This window comes from Prosopis cineraria, unplaced genomic scaffold, assembly GCF_029017545.1.
Source record: "Prosopis cineraria cultivar Desert tree isolate PC_DT_omini unplaced genomic scaffold, ASM2901754v1 PC6, whole genome shotgun sequence".
NCBI classification, from domain to species: Eukaryota; Viridiplantae; Streptophyta; class Magnoliopsida; order Fabales; family Fabaceae; genus Prosopis; species Prosopis cineraria.
The window spans coordinates 764,424-788,551 of record NW_026555337.1 but is presented as its reverse complement, the minus strand read 5'-3'; the positions used below and the strand labels follow the sequence as shown (position 1 = coordinate 788,551).

The window sequence follows — 24,128 nt, the reverse complement described above, 5'->3', positions numbered from 1 at the left end:
ATCTTGATTATTTTATATGATAATTGAACCCGGATCAAACGATCAGTATATTGTCATCTTTTCTTCTTTTTTTTTTAATTAAAATATTTTTATTTAAACAAAAAAATACTGTGAACTATTTTTAACAATGCGCTTTATATCCAATTTAACTTGGACAAATTATATGACAATGGAACCGTATCAACTGTCAATCTCTTATCATCCTTTATCTTTATGTTTTCATTTAAAAAATTCTGCAAAAATCTATCTAATATTTAATTTAATTGAAATTGAAATAAATAAAAAATGCGGCTCGTTCATAGGGAACGGACTTACACCCTGCCTCACTAAGTTACCAGGCTCAAATTCGGCTGGTTTCTCATGTACGTTCGCCGTCGGACCTCTTGCTTCTCATTTGTACCTTTTTCCATCGTTCTTACCCACCCTGCTGCAAAGCGAAACACTCCTCTATCCTCTTTCTCTCTCTATCACTGGATATAACCCTTTGCCTCCGTACATATTCCAAACCTTTCGTTCGGACGACGAAAATCCACACCATAAAGCAACACACTTTACCTTTTTTTTCTTTCTTCCGATTCCTAATTCCGTTGCTCTAGGTCTTCTTCAGTTATTCCTCCTCCCCCGGCCGCCGCTTTACAACCTCAATCGTGCCCGAATTCCGACTTCTAGGGTTCGTGCCATGGACTCCGAGGATGATATGCATGATGCCAACGATGTTGAGTCCCTTGATGATGATTTCTACAGCGGTGAGACCGAGGATGTCCCTATGGATTATTACAGCGACTACGATGATGATGCTGATGATTACTTTGATGATGGCGATGAATCTGACAAGATTGAGTCTCGTCGCCCCGAGGTCAGTTCCCTTCTCAATTTCGTTTCTTGTCCGCCTCCCCGCTTATAGGTTGTTATTGATTCCAATGTTGGAAGATTTGGCTGGAATCAACTTTGGGGTTGAATATAGCTTAGTCTGAAGCTTCGAGAGATTTTAGGAATTACTGAGATGGTACAGCAGTTTGCCCCCTCCCCCCTAAACAAGCAGTTTGAGCTGTGGAAGGGCAAAATATTTATGATCAACTGAGGTTGATAAACGTAATAATTTGTAAAAATTAGTTGATATTTGGGGAGTTGGTAGGTTTAAACTGTCAATGGTAAACTTGATTTCCGTGGTCCCTCCCCTATTGTTATTAATTCAGTTTCTTTTTTCATGTGGCATGGATACGAGTTTTATTCTTTCCAGTTCGAGACCTGTGCCTTTCCTTGTTCCTCGATGTCTTTTGATATATGCTCGCCTCTAATTTTTTGGATTCCTGTCTGTTTTTAGCAAAATTTTACCATCTTGCGGGAATCAGATATTCGGCAAAGGCAAGAGGATGACATAACAAGAGTAGCGACGGTTCTTTTTATCTCGCCAGTGGCTGCAAGCATCTTACTTCGTCACTATAATTGGTAGGTTTATAGCTTTATATCTTCGTACTTATCAATATGCCTTCTCCTATATTTGTCTTTTTGGGATTATTTTAACGTTATTAATCATTTTGTCTTCTCAGTACTGCATTGTATAATATGTCTACTGCTAGCTTTATTTTTTTATTGTTATTATTGCTGCTAGCTGTTTTTGGTGCACTTATGTATGGATGAGAGTTGGTATTGCAGGAATGTTAGTGAAGTGCATGAAGCATGGTTTGCTAATGAAGAACATGTCCGTCGAACAGTTGGCTTACTGGAGAAGCCAGCTGTCCAGTTCCCCAACGCTAGGGAGGTGAGATTTAGAATTTGGTGAATAATTTGTGTTTTGTTTTTTCTTCTCAATTTATGTATCCCTAATTTTTCTTGTGCGGTCAGCTTACTTGTGGCATCTGTTTTGAAACTTATCCTCCTTCACGGATTGAATCTGCTGCTTGTGGTCATCCCTTCTGCATCTCATGCTGGGAAGGTATGTCTCTTTTGTTGTAGTATTATTAATTTGTTAATCTTAGATCTTTGGACGAGATTTTGAAACCGTTTATATTAATCTTGCAATTGCTCGTTGCCTTCTCACTTTCCAGTATTCATCTCTGTTTTGATGATGTAGTTATGCCTTAGGTGACTTAGTTTTCTCAATCTGTCTAATCAAATTATTCAGGTGTTATCAATGCCACATGCTAGTTTTTCTTCTTTTTTAATATTGTCCTGTTTTCCTGTACTTTTCGCATGCTAGGATATATTGGCACGGCTATCAATGATGGTCCTGGATGTTTAATGCTGCGGTGTCCTGATCCCTCTTGTGGTGCTGCTATTGGTCAAGATATGATTAATCTATTAGCATCTGTTGAGGATAAGCAGAAGTATTCTCGCTACCTTCTTAGGTCCTATATTGAAGACAACAAGAAGGTATGTACTGTACTTGACATTGAATTTGCATAATGTGTGCAAAAGGAATATGTACGTCTCTTCTTACTTGTTACTGCCAGTTGAGGGAGCCACATTGATAAATCTAGGGCTAATCAGGAATGTAAATTCCTGTTGTGTTTGACTGATGCATGCTATAATAACCTGCTCAGACCATTCTCTTTTTTGATGAAAGATGAAATTATTCCTTCGACCATTCTTTTGTCTACCCCATTGTCAATTTAATCTTACACAGCGCTTCCTTTAATCTGTGTAGACCAAATGGTGTCCTGCGCCAGGTTGTGAATATGCGGTCACATTTGATGCTGGTAGTGGAAACTATGATGTTTCTTGCCTCTGTTCTTATTGCTTCTGCTGGAATGTGAGTTTCCTTTGGATTGTCAAATAGTTTCTGATTGCTATTGTTGGATATGGTTATTGATATTATAACTTGAAAATGCAGTGCACTGAGGAGGCTCATCGTCCTGTGGACTGTGGCACTGTGGCCAAGTGGATTTTGAAGAATAGTGCAGAGTCTGAGAACATGAACTGGTATAGAATAGATTATGACACTTACAGATGTTATGTCTTGCTTGCATTTTATGAGATCTAATATTTAAAATGGACACAGATTTTGGGGGGGGTATTCTGATATTAAATTATTCAGATTTTCTTGCATGAATCATGGTAAACTTTAGCCAATGGGAGGGGTTTGAATCCATTGTTTTTTTTTTTTTTGGGAAGGAATGAAAGTAACACAACAGAATTAAGTTGACTTTCTCTACTGTTTTATTACCATGTCATGTTTATTTATTCTATGGATTACTGGTTTTTTATGTTCTTGTATTTTGTGCGTGATTCTCAAATTGTTGTCACGTATTGCAGAACTTTACTTAACAGTGACGGATGACTTGTCCGCTTATTGACAATTACATACACTGATACTGTGTGGCTTTTTAAATATTTGAGAGACTTAACTAACTGTTTATTTGTTGGCTATCAGGATTCTTGCCAACTCCAAGCCCTGTCCCAAGTGCAAGCGACCAATTGAGAAAAACCAAGGGTGCATGCATATGACATGCACACCCCCTTGTAAATTTGAATTTTGCTGGTATGTTTTTCCTTTTTTTCCGCTTTTGTTTTTTCCTTGATAGAGGTTATTAGGTTTTTTTAAAATTTAATAATCTTTGGAGTTGAATTTGTATTTGCTTATGAATGATGGCTTCTTTTACTCAGTGCTCCTGACATATTTGTAATTTGTTTTGTTAACTGAGTTTTATGTATCTATCTAAATAGGCTATGCCTTGGTGCATGGTCAGACCATGGTGAAAGAACTGGGGGTTTCTATGCTTGCAATCGTTATGAGGCAGCTAAACAAGAAGGAGTGGTGAGGGACATCGTCTCATTAATTTCAGCTCAGTTTTCATGACTACTGTCTTTTCCCATTGATTTGGCTAGTTACATTTGCTTATGACCTGGCTTATGATCTTATTACATTTTATCGCTTGCAGTATGATGAAGCTGAAAGAAGAAGAGAGATGGCAAAGAACTCATTGGAGAGATACACACATTATTATGAGCGGTGGGCCAGCAACCAATCAGTATGCAACTTCAAACTTGCTCCGGTGTCTGCAAATTTTTGAATATTCATTCTTAAGCATTTTTGTATTGGGCTTGTTTGTCTACCATGTCAATAGTTAATTATTTTTTTATGTAAATTATTTTCTATTGTGATCTCAATTTTCTTTTGTTTGTTTGCTTCTTGTTGAATGCTGGAGCCTTAATTTTACGGTTCATATTCATACTTCAAAATTTCATATAATTCATCATCATTGTCGTCGTCATCATCTTTTAAATCCCTACAAAGAGGGGATCAAACTAGTTAGTTTTTATGAAACCATTGTTGGTGGATATTCAACTTTCATTTTTTTAAAAAAATAGAAATTGGATATTAAAATTTTCTCAATTCAGTATTTTAAAAGGTTATATATTATTTGATGCTAGTGAATGTCTCGGTATTTTCAATGTTAGTTTTCCAATGGATTTACATCTGGGGATATTCTTTATTGGTATCATCATGTGCACTCTATTTGTTCTTGTCTGGCAGTCAAGGCAAAAAGCTCTTGCAGATCTACATCAGATGCAAACTGTCCATGTAAGCTTCACTTGTATCTACTTCGTTGAGAAATGCTTAAATAGAAACTACCCAAATATGTAGCTCTCTCCATTTGACAAAGCATCATTTTTTTTTTTTTGCTTCGGTTGCATTATATTTTTTTAATCATTGTTGCCTATCTATGAGATACTTTGAAGCTTTGAGGCGAAAGTTATGACTAGAGATGCGTTTTTCTCTCTTTCTTTTGGTTGAATTTTCTTATTTTCTAATTAATGTGTGGCTTAACAAGTGCTGCTGGAAGGCTGGTTTCCTAGTAATTGCTTGTTAATTTCTTGTGTTTACCAGCTTGAGAAGCTTAGCGACACACAGTGCCAACCTGAGTCACAGCTTAAGTTCATAACCGAGGCCTGGCTACAGGTAAACAATGGTTTCATCAGAGATTGTAAAATTTCAGCTTTCAATTGTGAACTAATTTTTATATCCTTGACTTTTGAAAGTAGAAATCTGTTCACAGATTGGATTCCCTTTATGAAATTTCTGTTCTATTGAATTGTTTCTCGAATCTATAAGGCTATTTTGGTTGGTAGTTATTTTATTGGTGCATTTCATTAATTAATGATAGAGGGAGGTGCAAGGGATACCATTGGAGAAGAGAAAGGGGCTGAAGGACAAAAACTCAGATTCTGGGACTTGCTGAAAAATAATACATATTTGGGCTGAAAAGAGAAGCAAAGATAGGTGTGGCGGTTGGAGAGAAGGTAGAAGTGGCCATATAACAAAAGTGGAGGGAAGGGGGAACTTTTGGGAAAAGAACAGGGAGAGATCTGGCCGCTCAAAAGCCAGCATGTACTGTTGTTTGTGTTTGGTAACTTGACTATCAGTTGTCTTTGTAGTGGTGAGAGTTATTTGTTGTGTTTAGATGGGGAGTGTGTATCTGAACATGTGAGTGTCGTAAGCCTGTGCTGGTGTGGTGGTGTGACTTCCATGTTTTATGTGCTGTTGTAACTTTTGTAATTGCGGGATAATATTTTTCAATGTAAGCGCCTCTGTTTTGTGGCTGTGTTCTTGCTGTTTGTGTGTTTGCTGGTTGGTTCCTGTCACTTCCTAATCCTAGTTTTCGTGTTCACAGATAGTTGAATGCAGGCGAGTGCTGAAGTGGACGTATGCATATGGTTATTATTTACCAGAGCATGAGCATGCTAAAAAACAATTTTTTGAGTACTTACAAGGTCAAACATGTCAATTTGAATTTTGTTAGAACTGTTTTGTATTTGTTTTAGTTCCGCCGCATAGAATACTTTATTGTTTTTCTTTCAGGTGAGGCAGAATCCGGTTTGGAGAGACTTCATCAATGCGCTGAAAAGGAATTACAGCAGTATCTCAATGCTGATGGCCCATCTAAAGAGTTCAATGACTTCCGGACCAAGCTAGCCGGATTGACCAGGTATATGTTGATTTGGATGTTGTTATCCACTGCCATTTGCTACTCTCTTTTATTTATGCCCCCCCCCTCCCCCGGGGGGGGGGATTGAGGTTTAACATGCTTTTTACATGACCCCGAGCAGTTCTGTTTTGCTTTATGGTATGTTTTGGAGTTGGAAAGGAAATTTTAGAAGGTTAAAATTAAACTATTTTCCTTCTCCTTGATTGAGTGTTTGGTAAGGAAGGGAAAATGGAGGGTGGAAAATAATCCGGTTAAAAGTATTGCATGCCTTCTTTGGATATACCCAACAAAGAAAACCCCTAAATATAACTTGGAAACACGTGCTATGGAAAATCTTTGGAACTGTAGTTACACTGTCATATTTGGAGTGGACATCTAATTTGTAGCGTGTATACTACACGTATCGTGTTTTAAAATAATGATGCTGTGTGTGTTGTGGGCTTTCATCTTTTCGGGCTTTTAAATGCTAATGTGTTTGTCATCACGTTCTTTTTTCTCATGGTATGGTTTTAGAATACAGTTTATTAAATAGCATATTATCAAGGATCTTCCCCTATTTATAAAAGATGGTTTGGAGGGTCATGTATTGAATTTGAAGGCATAGACTTTTTTTTTTTTTAAAAAAATTTCTAATCCATTTGTTTTTGCAGTGTGACTAAAAACTACTTCGAGAATTTGGTTAGGGCATTAGAGAATGGTTTATCTGACGTAGATAGTAATGGAGCTACTTCCAGCAAAGCAGCGGGCTCAAAAAATGCTGCAAGCAGCAGCAAGGGGAGAGGTGGAAGAGGAAAAGGAACTGCACGAATCAGCGTTTCCAATTCCAATAAAATGACGGATGATTCTAATTGGCATTGTGAGCACTGTACCTATGCAAATACTATGTCCGTTAACACATGCCAGATGTGTCATCAACAGCGTCGATGAAAATTAGGGTTTTCCATGGGGAATGCCTCTCTCCAAGGCCTAAGTCTATCACACAGTTGAAATGGATTCTCTTTCTGTCGAGATACATGCATGCTGGCTTCTATTCTGGGCTATTTAGTAGGTGAACAGGATGAAGGCAAGAAGGGGGTTGGTCTCTGGAGCATGTTATCCTCCTTGCACTTACATGGAATACCGACCCAATTTAATGTATATAGCGATCTACTTTATATTTTAGGTATGGTGTTTCAACAACAGGCTTTATAATAACTGAGCATCTTGTACGACACATGATGGAGACGAACACAAATGTGCTTGTTTGTGTCTTCATTTCTTTCAGTAAATCCATTATCTGCATCTGTAAGATAATGTCTTCGCTTCGGTCTATAAGTTGGGTGGGCGCGCTTTTGTGCGATCGTTTTTTCTTTTTTCTGACTTGCAAACAAGTCGCCATACCATGTAGATTTAACGTTGCTTGAGCCAGTCAAATAGAATGAGGAGGGAGGTTCGTTATTCGTTTCCCATAACTGCATCTAGATTTTATATCCAAAAAACAATATGTTTGAGTTCGATACTTCATCCTGTGATATCATCCAAAGCATGCATGCCTTCGGGAGCAACTAAGGTATTGCAAATCTTGATGCAAGGCTTTCTGTAGTGCGCGTTCACAATGAATACGAGTTTCCTTGGATTGCAGTGGTAAAATATGAATGTTGGGATGGGGGTCCGTGACAATTCCTGAGGGGGTTAACGGTTCAATTGCGGTGGTCGACAGTCATTCGAGTTGCAGCCATCCTCTTGCTGCTGCCAATTAGCAGTTGCTTTTGTGCTTAACAGAATATAATTTTATTTTGGTGGAAATATATATTTTTCTATTGCTTAGTTCATCGTTGTTCGTTGTTGTTGTAAAGTACTGGTGAAGAATGTAGCTCCTATATACAAGTCATTTCTAACTAATATATTAGGACAAAAAAATTGGTTAAATTTATAAGTAATTTTAGTTAACCTAAACGTAAGAAAGCAGCTGTAGCATGAGGGAGTTGGGAGAATTTAAACTAAACACATAAGAATGTATTTGAAAAAAAAAATTATCTTTATAAACTTAATAAAAATATATATTTTTTCAACAAAATTTTCTCCTAACAATTCAAGTGTTAAATTCAACTAAGATTACATCCGCCCTTTTTTAATTTTAAACAAATTAGCCTAGTTGATATTCCCAAAATCATCTCATCTTTCCAACATCCAATCTTGCTCATTTCTTCTAATTTATCTCTTCATTATAAATACACTTATGTAATATCAGGGATATTATTAAAAAAATATTAATTGTTTCATAAATTTTACAAAGTGACAAATTAGAGGGAGTAGGTAGCTTTTTCAAATAATTGTTTTATAAATCGGTGGCAGATTGGGTTGCCAAGATTTCGTTAAAGAAATTGTGTCCTCCCAATTTTATTCCTAAAGCCTCAATTCCTCTTCAATGTTCGTTGGAGATTGATCGTGCTGCTATTCGAGATTTTGGATGATTTTGTTTTTCTTGTTCTTTTGTTTTGTTGTGTTGTTTTTGGTTGTATTTGAGCTCCTTTGGTTATTTGAATGGAATCTCTTCTCTACTAGCCACAAAAAAAAAAAAAAAAACTAATCAAGGGTATAATTGTTTAGCCAAATATAAATATTTATATATATCATATATTTTCATAACATACAAAACACACTTATTTCTTTTTCCTGTTTTTATTAAAAAAGATATTCTTCGTACCAAAGGGGTTTATTCTCTTGTCGTCTTGACCAGAAAGATCAAAGATGTGGATTATTGAGGTGAATTTAGAATTTTGAGTTCAACAATCACCATCACCAATGCCAGATAAAAGTCAGTCGAGTAGGGTAAGAATTTGGCAGACATCACATTTTCTATTTTTTGAGCGCCAGCAAACGTTCACATTGAAAAACGCTTGTTCCTAGGTAACGAAGCATGGATTGGAAGCTGAACTTCCCTTCACTGACAGTTTGCACCCTTGGTCTGCAAATAACCCTGGCTTGTGGACGCAGAACCGCAAAACACGGAAGGGATATTGCATTTCACTGTACATATAGAAAAAATCACATCCAATCACTTTCAAAAAGATTCATTACATATGAAAATCAATGCAGAATAAGTTATTGTTAAAATAATAACATGATTTGATTTTTTTTTTAAATAAAAATTATTATTGATCTTTATTTATATTAATTTTTTTCGAAGAGTTGAATATTTTTTTTTATTATTTTGTTGTTTGATTGATTTTAATTTTAATTTTTAGTATTCTAGAACCAAGACTCTGAAAGCGTTGGCTGATGTCACTACCCCTTCCTTGTTAGGCACTTCTTGCTTCTCAGTTATATACGTTTTTTCCTACTCTTTCTGGTGCAAAGCAAATCACTCCATCCTCCTCCTCTTTTCACTTTCCGTCTCTCGAAACACCGCCGAGCTTCCAAATTCTGAAAGTTTCGTCCCGACGACGAGATTTGTGACTATATAGCAACATGCTTTGCCCTTTTTCTTTCAATTTCTAAATCATTTGTCCTAGGTTTTCTTCAGCTACCCCCGGGGCCTGGGGGCGACCCTTTCTTTACAATCTCTTGGGTCCTGTCAATTGTGCCGGACTTCCGATTTCTAGGGTTCGCGCCATGGACTCCGAAGATGATATGCATGATGCCAACGATATCGAATCCCTAGATGATGATTTCTACAGCGGTGAGACGGAGGACGTTCCTTTGGATTTCTACAGCGACTACGATGATGATGCTGATGATTACTTTGACGATGGTGATGAATCTGACAAGATCGAGGCTCGTCGCCCCGAGGTCATTTCCCTTCTCAATTTTGTTTCTAGTCTTTCTATTGGCTTATAAATTGTTATTGACTTCAATGTTGGAGGATTTCACTGTAATAAATTGTGGAGAAAATTAGGTTATTTTGAAGCCCCAAGTAATTCTGTGAATTGCTGAGATGGTACCGTAGTGGTCGTTTACATACTAGTTTGAGCGGTGGCAGGACAGAATATTTATGACCAACTAAACTTGAAAGCAGCACTGATTTGTTAAAAAACTTGATATGAACTAGATTTGAACTTTAAGTGGGAATGATAGTTTCTATGATCCTTCCCCTCTTGCTAATAATCCAATTTTTTTCCACTCCACGTGGCATGGACATGAGTTTTACGATTTCCAGTTCAAGACCTATGCCATTGCTTGTTCCTCAATGTTTTCCGATATTTTCTGTTCCTGATAGAGTTGATAGAGTTCCGAGATAATGGACGATATGGAAAGATAGATGTGATGAATAAATATTATTTTTAATTTATTTTAGATATTTTCTATTTAATAATATTGTTTAGATTTTATTTAAGTATTTAGTTATCTAGATTTTATTGATTATTTTAGATAATTATTTAGATTGTATTTAGCATTATAAATATGACTAGCAACTTAGAAGCTAGCATATCATAGTTAATAAACAGTCTTTTAAACTCCTTGGAGATTCTCTTAAGTGTGGCTATTGAGAGAAGTATAGAATGAGATTCTTGTTGTATATCATCTTGATAGATTTATTCCTTCTATTTTTTTCTATCAGTTTTATGTTCTCTTATTAATATTATGAAGTTAGATTCTGATTTCATGTGTTAATAGAGATTTATCTTTCTCATTCTCCTTTACCTATCTTGGATCCTATCACCTTCTAATTTATGGATTCCTGTCTATCTTTTAGCAAAATTTCACCATCTTGAAGGAGTCAGATATTCAGCAAAGACAGGAGGATGATGTCACTAGAGTAGCGACCGTTCTTTTTATCTCACGTGTTGATGCAGCTATTTTACTTCGTCACTATAATTGGTACATTTATAGCTTTTGTATTCTTTTACTAATTGACATGCCTTCTTATATCTTATGTCTGTTTTTTATATCAGCATTAGAGTTATTAAACATTTTATCATTTTAGTGCTTCATCGTAAGATATCTCTGCTGCTTGATGTTATTGGTACACTGATGTATGGATGAGAGTTGGAATTGCAGGAATGTCAGCGAAGTGCAGGAAGCATGGTTTGCTAATGTAGAGCATGTCCGAAGAACAGTTGGGTTATTGGAGAAGCCAGTTGTCCAGTTTCCTAATGCTAGAGAGGTATGATTTAAAGTTTGGTCAATAACTTGGATTTTGTATTTTTTATTCCTCACAAGCTTGTGCTACATTCTCGTGTATCTGATTTTTCTTGTGTGGTCAGCTTACTTGTGGCATTTGTTTTGAAACCTATCCTTGTTCACGGATTGAGTCTGCTGCTTGTGGTCATCCCTATTGCATCTCATGTTGGGAAGGTATGCCACTTTTGTTTGTTGTGCTATTACTTTTATAATTATGGATCTTCAGATAAGATTTTGAAACCATTTATTTGGATTTTGCTTGTAGTATCCTTCTCACGTTCCAGTATTCATCTCTACCTTTTATATTATTTTATTTTCTCAATTTGTCCAATCAAATTATTCAGATGCTGTAAGAATCAGTTACTATCCTTTCCTAGAGTTTGTTTTCTAACCTTATAATGTTACATGTTAGGGTATATTGGCACGGCTATTAATGATGGTCCTGGATGTTTGATGCTGCGGTGTCCTGATACCTCTTGTGGTGCAGCTGTTGGTCAAAATATGATTAATCTATTGGCACCTGATGAAGATAAGCAGAAGTATTTTCGTTACCTTCATAGGTCCTATGTTGAAGACAACAAGAAGGTATATATCATATTGACATTGAATCTGAATAACGATAGCAAAAGGAATATGGACATCTATAACTTCTAAGGATCTCATCTGTTACAAAAAATTTAAGAGAATGAAAAAGTAGTTTTTTTTCGTGTGTTTCAATGCATTGAGTCTACTTGAGTGTGAACTACTTTGATAATTCCTTGGCAAAATCCCTAACTTGCATAACTGATGTCATAATAACCGCTTAACACTTTTTAATCATTCTTGTTTTTGATGGAAGATACAATTATACCTTCAACCTTCTTTTCTCTGCCCCATCCTCAAACTAATCTTATGCACGGCTTCCTTCACACTGTTTAGACCAAGTGGTGCCCTGCTCCTGGATGTGAATATGCAGTTACATTTGATGCTGGTGGTGGAAATTATGATGTTTCTTGCCTCTGTTCTTATTGCTTCTGCTGGAATGTGAGTTATCTTTGGGTGATCAAGTAGTATTGGATTCTGACTATCATTGTTGGTATGCTGACTGATAATATAAGTGAAACGACAGTGCACTGAGGAGGCTCACCGTCCTGTGGATTGTGGCACTGTGGCAAAGTGGATTTTGAAGAATAGTGCAGAGTCTGAGAACATGAACTGGTAGAGAATATATTTTGACATTTGTAGCTTGTCGATGTTAAGTCTTAATTGAATTTCATTTGAATATTTTGTTGCTTTTGTGTTTCTTATCTTGAGTATGCCTTGTCTAATTAACTGTTTGTCTACTTTGCCTATTTTAATATGTAAGGATTTCAAAGATTCAGTGCATCTTGATCATGTTAATCTTAGCCTGAAAATGGAAAATCTTTGGTAGTGTGTGCTCATTTGGAGATTCATCATTCCTTCATTACTTTTTCATATATAATTGAAATATAAAAAAATGGTGGGTATTGGGCAATTATTCAAGATCATTAACTCCTAAAGATCTCATCTGCTATAAAGATTAAAAGGAATGAAAGAGAGTACTGTTTCGTGTGTTTCAATTCATTCATTCCATTCCAATTTTTTTTGGGCAGCTTGTTTGTTCAGTGGCCATGTCTATTTTATCTTACATATTTGTTCAAATATGTATGTTTGTGTATTGGTATTTGTATATATTGTGTGTTGTTTTCGAAATTGTAAGTTGGTGGAGATGGTAATTTTCCATAATCTTCTTTTACAGTGAGAGGATGATTTCTTAAAATTTGAGGAGCCTTTTCTAACTGTTGATTTGATGGTTTTCAGGGTACTTGCCAACTCAAAGCCCTGTCCCAAGTGCAAGAGACCAATTGAAAAAAACCAAGGGTGCATGCACATGACCTGTACACCCCCATGTAAATTTGAATTTTGCTGGTATGTTCTGCTTCTGCCCTTTTCTATAAAATAATGCAGCATGCTTATGCCTTTTGTTTCTCGCTTTTGTGTAGTTCCTTGATAAAAGTTACCATGTTCTAGATGTTTAGTAGTCTACTTTGTTTTTGGTTATGAATAATGAATTATTTTCCTGGGGCCCTTAACCTTAACATGTTTGTAATTTGTTTTCAAATAGTCTAAACTTCATTGTTAATTGAGCGCTATGAATTTACTTAAATAGGCTATGCCTTGGTGCATGGTCAGAGCATGGTGAAAGGACTGGTGGTTTCTATGCTTGCAATCGTTACGAGGCAGCTAAACAAGAGGGAGTGGTATGAGACACAGTCACTTGACTCATTTTGATTTAGTTTTCATGATACCTTGCTCACTGCTTTCTTCATAAATTTGGACCGTTACAGTTTTTTATGAACAAATTGCATATTAGTGCATGCAGTATGACGAAGCTGAAAGAGGAAGACAAATGGCGAAGAATTTGTTAGAAAGATACACACATTATTATGAGCGGTGGGCCAGCAATCAATCTGTATGCAACACCAAACTTATTCGTTCGATGACAATATCTGAATATGCAGTCTTTAACATGTTGGTGTTTGGCTAGTTTTTCTTTCATGTCAATTGTTAAGTGATATTTTGATGATATCTTGCTAATACTAATGTTCTCAATTTCCCCTGTTTTACTTACTGTTTATATCTAGGTGTTTTCTATGTTAATTTTTTTAATAGATTTATATCTGTTGATATTCTCTATTAATATCATCATGTGCAATCTCTATTTTTTTGTTCTGGCAGTCTAGGCAAAAAGCTCTTGCTGATCTACATCAGATGCAAACAGTCCATGCAAGTTACATACATATATGCTTTGTTCAGCAATTCGTAATTGGAAACAGCCCAAATATTTAGTTCTCTCCATATGATAAAACATCATTTTTTGTTTTTCTTTTTGTGTGTTTGCTTGCTTGATTCAGTTGCAGTATATTCTATTCTAATAATTGTTTATCTGCAAGCTAGTTTGAACCTTTTGAGGCAAAAAGATAAACAGATATACCCTTTTTTTTTCTGGTTTTCTGATTTATTTTCTTGCTTTCTAATTGATGTATAGCTCAGTAAGTGCTGCTGGAAGCCTGGACACCTTATAATTGCTTGTTACTTATTATTTTTTGACAGCTTGAGAAGCTTCGTGACACACAGTGCCAACCTGAGTCACAGCTTAAGTTCATAACTGAGGCCTGGCTACAGGTTGATGATGGTTTCATCGGATTTTGTAAAATTTCCCACTTTCAATTATGAATTATGAAGTTTTTCCCCCTACTTTGACCTTCAAGGGTAGCAATTTGTTTACATTTCACAGACCCCTTCTCTTTATGAAGTTCCCATTTGTTTAATTTTTTATTGAGGCAAATCATTTGATGAGGCTATTTTTGCCTGATACTAATTTTGTTAGTGGATTTCATTCGATATTTAGTGGGTGGTGGTTGTTGCAGCAACTATAATTCTTCTACTAGCAGTATAATATTCATCAATATAAAACTCCTCTGTTTTGTGTCTAGGTTCTGGCTATCTGCTTGTGTTGGGTGGTTGTTTCCGTCACTTCCTAATCCCTGTTTCATGTTAGCAGATAGTTGAATGTAGGCGAGTGCTGAAGTGGACTTACGCTTATGGGTACTATTTACCGGAGCATGAGCATGCCAAAAAACAGCTTTTTGAGTACTTACAAGGTCAAACATGTCAGCTTCAATTTTATTGCAACTTTTTTTTTTATTGAAAATAACTGTTCCCTAGTTGATCTTGATCCACCACTGATAATACCTCTATCCTTTTGCTCTCAGGTGAGGCAGAATCTGGTTTGGAGAGGCTTCATCAATGTGCTGAAAAGGAATTGCAGCAGTATCTCAATGCTGATGGCCCATCTAAAGAGTTTAATGACTTCCGAACAAAGCTAGCTGGACTGACCAGGTATATGTTGATTTGAGTTTTGTTGACCACCACCATTTGCTTTACGCTTTTTTCTATATTTATTTATTTACTCATGTGATTAAAGTTTAACTTCTTTTTTTTTAAAAAAAAAAAAAAACTGCTGCAGGCTGCAAGTGGTGTTTTGCTTTAGGTTCGATATTGGAGTTGGGGAAGGAAAAGGGAAGGGAAGTAGTCGATGGAAAACGAAAGAGAAGTAATTTTTTTTTTTTTTTTTGGGTTGGGGGGGGGTGTTTAAAATTAAACAATGATTTTCATTCCCTTCGATTGAATGTTAGGATGAGGAACAGGAAATGTAAGGTTGAAAATGTTCGATTTTTTTTTTTTTCAGTTTCACAATTTTACACTTATTGAGATGATTAATTTTAGTGGGTTAGTTTATTAGCATTGAAATTTCAGAGTAATGGACATTGATAGTGATTTATTCAGCTTTCTTCTCCAAAACCCACCCCTCAAATAGGACAAACACAGGAACATGAAAGTTGGACGTTTTCAGGTATTAGCTGAACATACCTAATGCCTTATCTTGTAACATCCATAAAGAGCGTGCCCTTAGAGTTTCCCTTGAAATATAAAGACACACTATTGAACATCTATTGGAACTGAAAAACTAGTCACACATGTAGTGATCGTCTGATTGTGGCAGTTACCACATGTAATTTGCTTGTTAAGATGCATGCAGTTTGTGTTGATGGATAGAATCCTGTTTTCAGTTCTTTATTTCCATTTTATTAATTAGAAAGATGTCTGTAATCTCTCTGTCTCTGTTCTTATAGCATGGTTTCAGTATGCAATTTGTTGAATAGCACATCCTCAAAGATATTTTAAAATCATTTGAAGTGTTATGTGTTGATATTGAAGGGCATTGACCTCATTTGGTTTCTAATTTTGGCAGTGTGACTAGGAACTACTTCGAGAATTTGGTTAGGGCTTTAGAGAATGGTTTATCTGATGTGGATAGTAATGGAGTGGCTTCCAGCAAAGCAACGAGCTCAAAAAATGCTACTGGCAGCAGCAAGGGTAGAGGGGGAAGAGGAAAAGGAACCACTCGAACAAGCAGTTCCAACAAAATGACTGATGATAGTAATTGGTATTGTGGGCAATGTACCTATGCAAACAATATGTCTGTTAACACCTGCCAAATGTGCCATCAACAGCGGCGATAGAAAACATGGATCTTCCATGGGGGAATGCCTCTCGCAAGCCCAAGGCTAATTACATGTGAACACGATGAGTGAAAGAAGGGGGTTAAGTCACGGAAGCATGTCATCCTCCTTGCTTTTATCGAACACGACCCAATTTGGTGTATATAGCGATATATTTTGGGTATGGCGTTTCTGCAACAGGCTTTGTGACCAAGTATCTTGTGCAACACAAGCTGGAGATGAACACAAATGTGCTTATTTGTGCCCTCATTTCTTTTAGTAAGAATCCATTTGCTGTATCTGTAAGACAAAGTCTTCCCCATTCAGGTTTTTTGTAAGCTAAGGGTGTTGGTTTCTTTACTATAAAGTGATGAATGACGTGGAGACGGGTAGTTTTACCCATACCCCATAATCATTTTTTTAAAGCAAGACAAACGGAATACAAAAGGGCAAACCTAACATCTGTTGCAAATGCATAGGAAGGAACTAATTGTGCTACCATCTTCAATTTTTAATTATATAACTCCGTGTCCAAAACTCGTGTCCTGTCGGTGTAGTTTGAGCTTGCAGTTTCAGCTTCGGCCAAGTTCATCCTGTGATAACTTTCCGTAGCCTGTTTTTTGGGCTGCTGGATTGGGATCCGGCCATCAGATCGGAGAAGCGTGCAATGATTAGTATTGTGATTTTTATTACCTCTAGATTGTTTTAGGCTTACGGAATCTGTCAGGGGCTCAAGACATTGTGACCGAGGGTGAAGCTTCACTTTAGCGCTGAAAATCCTAATTCCGGGGTTTGGTGCCTTTTTTTTTCCCCAATACATGGCAATAGCAAGTTGTGCAAAAAGATTAAGATTTAGTTATGTCTAAGGACAAGAGGCTTTTACAAGTATGCAGAGGGACATTAAAGATTGTAGTATCAAAATTATTGTGAGATATTTGATAGGTTAAACAATCAACACATTTATTTAAATCTCTATAAACATGATCAAACACATCTATTTAAATTTCTATAAATATAATCAAATGTGATCCCTCAAACCCCTCAATCGTGATATCAAATGTTTGGTGGCTTTTTGTTGAATATTATTGAGATTCCTGTGGCAAATTCAAAATTGTAATCCTCTGTTCAAATGTTGCTCTGGTTATCTTCTCAAGTGAGATAGGTACTTTAAATCTTTGATATGCTATTGGATCAAACTGAAGTAGGGATTGATTCTTTTTTTTTTTAAATCTTTTCATTTTGTTTTTTTGAAATCTAATATTCAATATTATCTTCAAATTTTGTTAAATCCAATTAGGAGCAGCACTCTTCATGTGATTTTTTCCCCTTCCACGAAATCTACTTTATTGGAGGAATTCAACTCTTTTCATCCAATTTAACCAATCCTAATAAGGGTAAATCTTTAACTAATGTTAAATAATTGATTGCATATTTATTTACAAAGAACAAGGTTGGTTATAGTCAATTAGGCATTGTCATTAGAACAAGGCACTGCCCATGACTAGTGTTAGGTTTGGGAAGTGCTTAAGTAGTTTATAATTTAGTTATGCGATGGACAAAAAAGACAGAGGTCTTAGCCTTAAAAAGCTTAAAAATCAAAATATTACTTTTATTATGAATCTTTGTTAGGACCTTATCACTAAGTCTAATTTGCCTTTATGCGAGGGTTTTCAAGATAAATACAAGTGCAATAAACCCAAAATTTTGATGGTGGTCAAACCTAACACTTGCTCTTATATTTGGAGTAGCACATGTAAAGTTTGGGATAAATTCATGCTTCATGTTGGTTGGAAAGTTGGTAAAGAAGACTAAATATCTTTTTAGTATGATAAATGGACTTTGCTCCTAAACTCTCTTATTAAGTATGCTTTCCCTAACGCCGACTTTATTATCCATGCTTGAGTCTCTGACTTTCACAGTAATGCAAGATGATGGAATATTGACCTCTTAAGTTACTACCTTCACTCAGACATAATCAAACAAATTTTGATTGTGCAATCTCCTAATCATCAAAGTGAAAAAGATATTCTTTTCTAGAGGGCTTCCTCATATGACAACTTTTCAATCAAATTTGCTTACAAAGCTATAAAGACCTATAAGGACCAAAATCACTCGGATATTTGGTCTAAGATTTGAAAGTGGCCCACATACAAAAAAAATCAAATATTTTCTTTGAAAGGCTGCTTGGAATTGCCTACATAATAACCACACGTATACCATTGATCACTCTCCCTAACAAAGTAGCTGCCCTTTTAGTTGTAACTCCTCTGACTCTTCTATTTATATTTCGAGAGAGTGTAACAAAGCTAAAGAGGTTTGGAAAAAATTAAAACCTACAAAATTTCATACCTTTTTCTCTCTTGGTTTGCAGGACTAGATACTTTGAAATGAAAAGAATGAAGTAGCTAGCTTGAATACAAGAAGAACTACATAACAAAGACTTTTCGCCTAAGCTTCTTGGAATATTTAGAAAGCTAGATGCAAGAAACATTATTCTAAAAAGGGGACCCTGGACAATGAAATTGCCTTCTCCAACACTCAATAGATTAATAATGACCTAAAGCTTATATCAAAATTCAATTACTTGAACAAAAGAGGAACTAGATATGAAGTTAAATAGATCTCACTTGAACCAGGATAGGTTAGACTTGACATTGATGACTTAGTCAACATTAATGACGCTGTTGCTTATGGAGGCATTATTAGAGATGATAAGGGAAATTGAATTAAAGGATTTTTCAGATTTCTTGGCTATCATTCTAGCACAGTGGCAGAATTTATGGAAATCTTTGAAGAACTTAACCTCTGCTGGAAAGAGATTATTGAAAAATTAACATCTTCTCTGACTCTATAGAAGCGTTGTCTTTCATTAGCTAGAACTACTCTAAAAATCATCCCTTATCCAACATTATCAAGAAAATTAAATATCTTACTATAAGGAATTGGATAATCATCTTTGATTACATTTATAGAGAAAAAAATAGATGCATAGATTTCTTGGCACACCATACTATAAGAAACAACCTCGATATTGCAATCTTTGATGAACCATTGCAAAATTGTAGAAACCTCTTGACTTTAAATATGACTAGATTTTAGTCTTTTTGCATGATTTCCTGTGACCATATAATTAAAAAAAAAAAAAACTCTCTAATAGGTAGTTCGGAACGCTGATGTTGCCCTGAAAGTAAGACCTGTCTCTTGTGACGATCTCTTGGTATGACCCATGGAAAAGTACTCACGTCCTTAGGATCTACAGTGCAACGATTATCTTTAGTCATTCATGAACTGAATACGATTTGGCTTTAAATTATCAATTTTTCAGTGTTGTCTTTGATAAAATGGCTAGATTTGCATTCTTTTTTTATCCATGGTTAGATTTGTATTAGTATAAGCTTTTATCATAGATGCATTTAAAGAGAACTTTCTGTTTTATCTGCTCTAGTTTCTTTGCAGATAAAAGGATAAAACAAAGTGGGCACAAGCAACAGAGATAAAAACATTCTGAGACATCACTCTTGGTTTGTAACCTGTCACCAATTCGATTCTCCTTTTGAGTTTGAAGAAAATCCCATTCTCAGGACCAATGTCAATAGTCTTCCCCATAAATCGGTGAAATTACACTCTTGAGACAAAAAAGAATTTGACAATGATCATGATGTGACTATAACTCCTTAGTTACCTTCTCCCCAAAAAGGCCCGCGACCCATTTTCCTCAGAGTGCAACAACCAACTGTACAGGCTACAGAGTTCAAATCATTACAGCATGTCCAATGTATCTGTCGCGTTCGAACCTTCCTAGTTTCCAAGAGAGCATTAACCAAGGATCTTGACCATGAGCCATACCTCAAGAAACTTAGGCACATTTCACAGATTTGTTATTGAACATTTTGAAGCTTAACGCATTTAGCATTGCTCTTGAATATTGGCGAGAAGCCATTTTCCAATCTGGTCCTGTCTTCATCATTGCCTTGAACTCCTCATAACTGATTCGACCGTCCTTTAGAAAAACAAAACAACCACTTATCATTCCAGCTTGCAAAAATTACCTTTAATAGGAGCATACGCAAGGACCCTTCCCCCCCCCCCCCCTCACCTTGTCCAAGTCGACTTCAAATAGGATGTCATGGACCACCTGGTCATTACAGGGACCTAAGTCATCATCCAACAAGGCATCTCTCAATTCATCAAATTCCACAAAACCACTGTTATTCTTGTCAAAGTAACAAAAAGCTTCCGAGAGATGCTCGTCACTTCCAATCTTTCCCAGATGGACATTCATCGTGATGAACTCTTCACAATTCAGTGTGCCATTTCCATCTGTATCTGCCTTTTGTCATGAACAAAAATTACACTTCTATTATCTAATGGGCGTAAATCGTCAGATTAAGACTCGGTGCATTTCTATTGCCACACAACTTCTAAAAAGAAAAGAAGAATAAAGAGACATTGCCGGAAGGCGGCAAAATGGGTAAAATTAACTTACTGCGTCCAATAACATCTGCACGTCAGGATCAGGAAGAGGGTGTCCAATTCTAGAAAGACCATCTTTGAGCTCTTCAAACGACAAGTTTCCATTTTTATCCTTGTCCATCATATGGAACATCTGCTTGATCCGATCTATTTGCTCAATTGGGAGGCTGTCTGCCACCACCTATCCACAAACCAGATAGAACAGTTTAGGCCAGTTTTGAGGTACGAGGTTGTCATTTATCCAGGGGCATTTAAAAAATCTTACTCTAAGAACTCTCTTCTTGAACTTGTTCATCAAGGAAAATTGCTTGATTCTCATTCGTACATGGTCTCCGAGATAAACATTTGGACCTTGGTCTCTGTTCTGTATCCACGGATGTTCTTCGCCCCAACAAAACAGCAATCAGTACATTTTCTTCACGCAACCAAAATTTTCAATTTGTTTACAACACCAATCATGTACATACCGAGAACTTCTTGACTAGTTAATCGGCTGTATGGATTTGGATCAAGCATGTTTTTAACCAGATTTTTTGCTCCTTCTGAAACCTTAGGCCAAGGATCTCTTTCAAAATCGATGTTTCCCCGGATAATTGCCTGCGCTATCCCTTCCTCGGATTCTGTTCCAGTTAAATGGCATTATTCAAAACACATTTTTTCGTAACAAAACTTGATGTCCACTTGATTTTCTTGCTGTCTAAGATTAATAAGCAAAATGAAAGGGAATCAATGAACCCACCTGCCCAAAAGGGTGGAACCCCGCAAAGTAAAATATAAAGGATCACGCCGGCGCTCCACACATCAATTTCTGGTCCATAGTTACGTCTCAAGACTTCTGGAGCCATGTAATAGGGACTTCCAACAATTTCATTAAACCTCTGCCCTGAAAAACACATGTTATGGTTAATTTTCTCCAAAATGAAAGAACGCTTGTTGGTTCCAGACTATAATAAATGAAACTGTACCAGATTCATAAAAGGTAGAAAGCCCGAAATCAATTGCCTTCACGGGAGCAGACTCGCTTGCATCTCCAAATAAGAAATTTTCTGGCTTCAAGTCCCTATGCATCACCCCGTGCTCCTGGCATACCTGTAAAATGTCCATTACACAATTGGGTTTCAAATTTGATCAAACAGAATACAATGCTACAAATATGTCCAAACTAAACAAAAAATGTAAACCTTGCAAATCTCAAGAATTGTCTTGATAACGTTAGCGGCGGCACGTTCTGTGTAATGGCCCTTGGAGACGATTCTGTCAAAAAGCTCGCCTCCTTCACAAAGTTCCATGACGAGATACACAGCATCCTTGTCCTCGTAAGCCTCCTTGAAGCTCACAATATTGGGATGCTTTGGCAAATGCCTCATGATCTGCACCTCTCTCCTCACATCTTGGATGTCAATCTCCGTGCGAAGCTTCGTCTTGGCGATCTTCTTGCACGCGAACGCCTTCCCGGTCTCAATCTCCACGCATCTGGATGTCACGCCGAACTCGCCGCGCCCGAGTTCTTTGCCAAACTCGTACTTTTCAAAGATGTCGTCGGGTGCCGGGTCCTCGATAACGTTGATGGGGCGGATGTTGAGGGCTTTCTGCGTCGGCGGCGGCGCGAGGGAGCCCGATTTGGGCGTGGATGACTTGGCGCCGTCCTTGGACCTCCTGCGAGGGAATGTCTTGCCTGGCGTGGATATGCAGCCTCCCATGGACGACACTAGAGTGTTGGCGGCAGTCTGAGGAACTATAAGATGGCGATGATCTGATGAAGGTGGGGATTACTTCAACCATGGGAAGACCAACATTGTTCCTGGCAGGGAAAATGGGAATTCTAAAACGAGAGAGCAGGCATCGAGACAGACACACGCACAGAGAGACGGCTGTAAGTACTATATTTGGGGAGATAATGCCGTCGAACTGTAATGCTAATGTTCGGAGCACTTTTTGTCTTGTACAGTTTGTCCCGCCATTTTCTTAGGACCGTTGAGCTTCAATTCTATTTCAAGACGAATGCGCGACCTTTGGCCCCAAAATAAATAATAAATAAATAAACGAATAACAGAACCCAGCATTACTCTGTTTCCATTTTATTTTATTGTCACATCCACGCTCGCCTTTATTAGCTTTGTTTGTTGTCTTTACTGTTAATATTGAGAGGATATTCGCGTGCATATGCCTCAACATATGAATATGATTTCCAAAACAAGATATCCATCTTCCTGACATTCAAGGGTAGTTTCGGAATCGTGTTTGCAGTCATGAAAGAAGCGAACACAGCTATGAGCTTAAGGGGGGAAACAGAATAACGTGAATTCATGAAGGAAGACAGAATCGTTGAATTTACAAGTGAACAATAAGATACATGTGTCGATCTGAGGGAAGAACTCCTCAAATCCCTGTGCCTAGTAACCTGTCTGCATGATCAAGATGGAATTAATTTCAAGAATGAATGCAGAGTAGGTAGCGTCGTCATCACGCCTAGCGTAGGAACAGGGGAAGCTGCAATCTTGGGGCAACCAAGAAATGGCCTTGTTGCTCCATGGGGATTCCAAGGCAAGAAGAAAGAGATAGAGAAGCAGCAAGAGTGAAATAGCGAGGGAGACACACAAGTCAGGCGTGAAACAAGAGAAGGTCATGGTGAAGAAGGCTGCGGAGAAGGAGAGGCAGGTAGGGATAGATATATGGAGGGCGAGGGCGCGGGCGAGGGCGGAGAAACAGAGTCGAGGAAGCGTGATTGGGGGATGACGGGGGAGCTGGAGGGGGGGAGGAATGTGGCCAGAAGTAACATTCAGTGAATGTGAGTGCAAGTGGACCATGTGGGCCCCCTTGCCTGATGCACTGCATCTCCCCCTCCCAGTCCTCGCATGTTGACGCTATCATTTCCGACCTTGATGGGTTTTTCTAGTCTGTTCCAAATACCTACTCTGACAAACCATCCTTCATTTGTAAAGTGGATCCCCTGGATTTTTATCACTGTGGAGCTTGCAAAAGGGCCGGCTTGGACTCATAGGAGCCGGGCCATCTAAACCTGTTTTTTTAAAAAATAAGATAAATATAATTTTTAATTTTTATACTTTACCCACATTTTATTTTTAATTTTTATACTTTTTTATTATTTTAAATTTTTAAATTTTTATTTTTTATTATTTTTGATCCCTTTATGAATAAAGTATAGGGATTTTGAAAGGACAAAAATAATAAAAAATAAAAATATAAGAACCTAAAACATAAAAAAAGTATAAGAATCAAAAGCAAAATATGAGTAAAGTATAAGAATTAAAAGTTATATTTATCTAAAAAAATAAGTTAAATTCAAAATTATAGCTTCGTTGAGTCCTTTGTTTCCCTCTAGATAAGGCATTGGGGGTGTCCGCAAATGTGATTTCATTTGAAAGTTGAAAATAAAAAATTGCTTCAACCACAAAAAGTTAGCAAATTATTTAAAAAAAAAAAGGTATAATGGGCTTGGTAAGCTGTCGAAGCCCAAACCTCATTTTTAGGACTGAGTTACATAGTTTTCTTAAAATAAATCTATTTTTTAAACCTGACCCTTATTCCTAGCTTT

At 36.9% G+C, this 24,128-nt stretch overlaps 3 protein-coding genes across 16 annotated transcripts; 2 read left to right on the top strand and 1 right to left on the bottom strand.

The window, feature by feature from the left end:
- The first annotated feature begins 323 nt into the window (after window positions 1-323).
- LOC129313100 (probable E3 ubiquitin-protein ligase ARI7) lies at window positions 324-7,373 on the top strand. 2 transcript variants are annotated; one of them, XM_054955992.1, is made up of 15 exons: window positions 324-856; window positions 1,325-1,449; window positions 1,657-1,762; window positions 1,846-1,936; window positions 2,201-2,373; window positions 2,648-2,752; window positions 2,834-2,922; window positions 3,374-3,481; window positions 3,667-3,757; window positions 3,882-3,971; window positions 4,478-4,525; window positions 4,832-4,903; window positions 5,616-5,715; window positions 5,813-5,930; window positions 6,581-7,373. In XM_054955992.1, exons 1-15 carry the CDS (start codon window positions 680-682, stop codon window positions 6,855-6,857), a joined length of 1,770 nt encoding a protein of 589 aa, XP_054811967.1. In that variant the 5' UTR covers window positions 324-679; the 3' UTR covers window positions 6,858-7,373. The 2 variants fall into 2 exon arrangements, with proteins under 2 accessions (XP_054811967.1, XP_054811966.1); XM_054955991.1 differs by having other exon boundaries at window positions 325-856; window positions 5,804-5,930.
- Window positions 7,374-9,217: 1,844 nt separating this feature from the next.
- Window positions 9,218-16,575, top strand: LOC129313099 (probable E3 ubiquitin-protein ligase ARI7). Of its 13 annotated transcripts, XM_054955990.1 has the most exons (17): window positions 9,218-9,701; window positions 10,606-10,730; window positions 10,911-11,016; window positions 11,117-11,207; window positions 11,446-11,618; window positions 11,952-12,056; window positions 12,142-12,230; window positions 12,855-12,962; window positions 13,204-13,294; window positions 13,408-13,565; window positions 13,773-13,824; window positions 14,148-14,219; window positions 14,599-14,698; window positions 14,810-14,936; window positions 15,064-15,150; window positions 15,384-15,450; window positions 15,850-15,988. In XM_054955990.1, exons 1-16 carry the CDS (start codon window positions 9,525-9,527, stop codon window positions 15,412-15,414), a joined length of 1,692 nt encoding a protein of 563 aa, XP_054811965.1. In that variant the 5' UTR covers window positions 9,218-9,524; the 3' UTR covers window positions 15,415-15,450; window positions 15,850-15,988. The 13 variants fall into 13 exon arrangements, with proteins under 13 accessions (XP_054811965.1, XP_054811953.1, XP_054811954.1 ...); XM_054955978.1 differs by lacking the exon at window positions 15,384-15,450 and having other exon boundaries at window positions 9,222-9,701; window positions 15,850-16,575; XM_054955979.1 differs by lacking the exon at window positions 15,384-15,450 and having other exon boundaries at window positions 9,223-9,701; window positions 13,417-13,565; window positions 15,850-16,575.
- Window positions 16,576-19,589: 3,014 nt separating this feature from the next.
- Window positions 19,590-23,321, bottom strand: LOC129313102 (calcium-dependent protein kinase 24). Its single transcript, XM_054955993.1, has 8 exons — window positions 21,754-23,321; window positions 21,538-21,661; window positions 21,312-21,455; window positions 21,040-21,192; window positions 20,838-20,953; window positions 20,586-20,753; window positions 20,196-20,429; window positions 19,590-20,099 (listed from the first exon to the last, which is right to left on the bottom strand). Exons 1-8 carry the CDS (start codon window positions 22,270-22,272, stop codon window positions 19,956-19,958), a joined length of 1,602 nt encoding a protein of 533 aa, XP_054811968.1. The 5' UTR covers window positions 22,273-23,321; the 3' UTR covers window positions 19,590-19,955.
- Window positions 23,322-24,128: the final 807 nt, after the last annotated feature.

Excerpts from the sequence above, each read along its gene's own strand:
- LOC129313102 (XM_054955993.1), bottom strand. The coding sequence starts at position 22,272 with ATGGGAGGCTGCATATCCACGCCAGGCAAGACATTCCCTCGCAGGAGG. Across the intron at positions 21,193-21,311 it reads GGTTCCACCCTTTTGGGCAG|AATCCGAGGAAGGGATAGCG; the intron begins GTGGGTTCATTG and ends TAACTGGAACAG. Across the intron at positions 20,100-20,195 it reads TTGAAGTCGACTTGGACAAG|GACGGTCGAATCAGTTATGA; the intron begins GTGAGGGGGGGG and ends GTTTTTCTAAAG.
- LOC129313100 (XM_054955991.1), top strand. The coding sequence starts at position 680 with ATGGACTCCGAGGATGATATGCATGATGCCAACGATGTTGAGTCCCTT. Across the intron at positions 2,923-3,373 it reads GAGTCTGAGAACATGAACTG|GATTCTTGCCAACTCCAAGC; the intron begins GTATAGAATAGA and ends GTTGGCTATCAG. Across the intron at positions 4,526-4,831 it reads ATCAGATGCAAACTGTCCAT|CTTGAGAAGCTTAGCGACAC; the intron begins GTAAGCTTCACT and ends TGTGTTTACCAG.
- LOC129313099 (XM_054955978.1), top strand. The coding sequence starts at position 9,525 with ATGGACTCCGAAGATGATATGCATGATGCCAACGATATCGAATCCCTA. Across the intron at positions 10,731-10,910 it reads TTACTTCGTCACTATAATTG|GAATGTCAGCGAAGTGCAGG; the intron begins GTACATTTATAG and ends TTGGAATTGCAG. Across the intron at positions 11,208-11,445 it reads TTGCATCTCATGTTGGGAAG|GGTATATTGGCACGGCTATT; the intron begins GTATGCCACTTT and ends GTTACATGTTAG.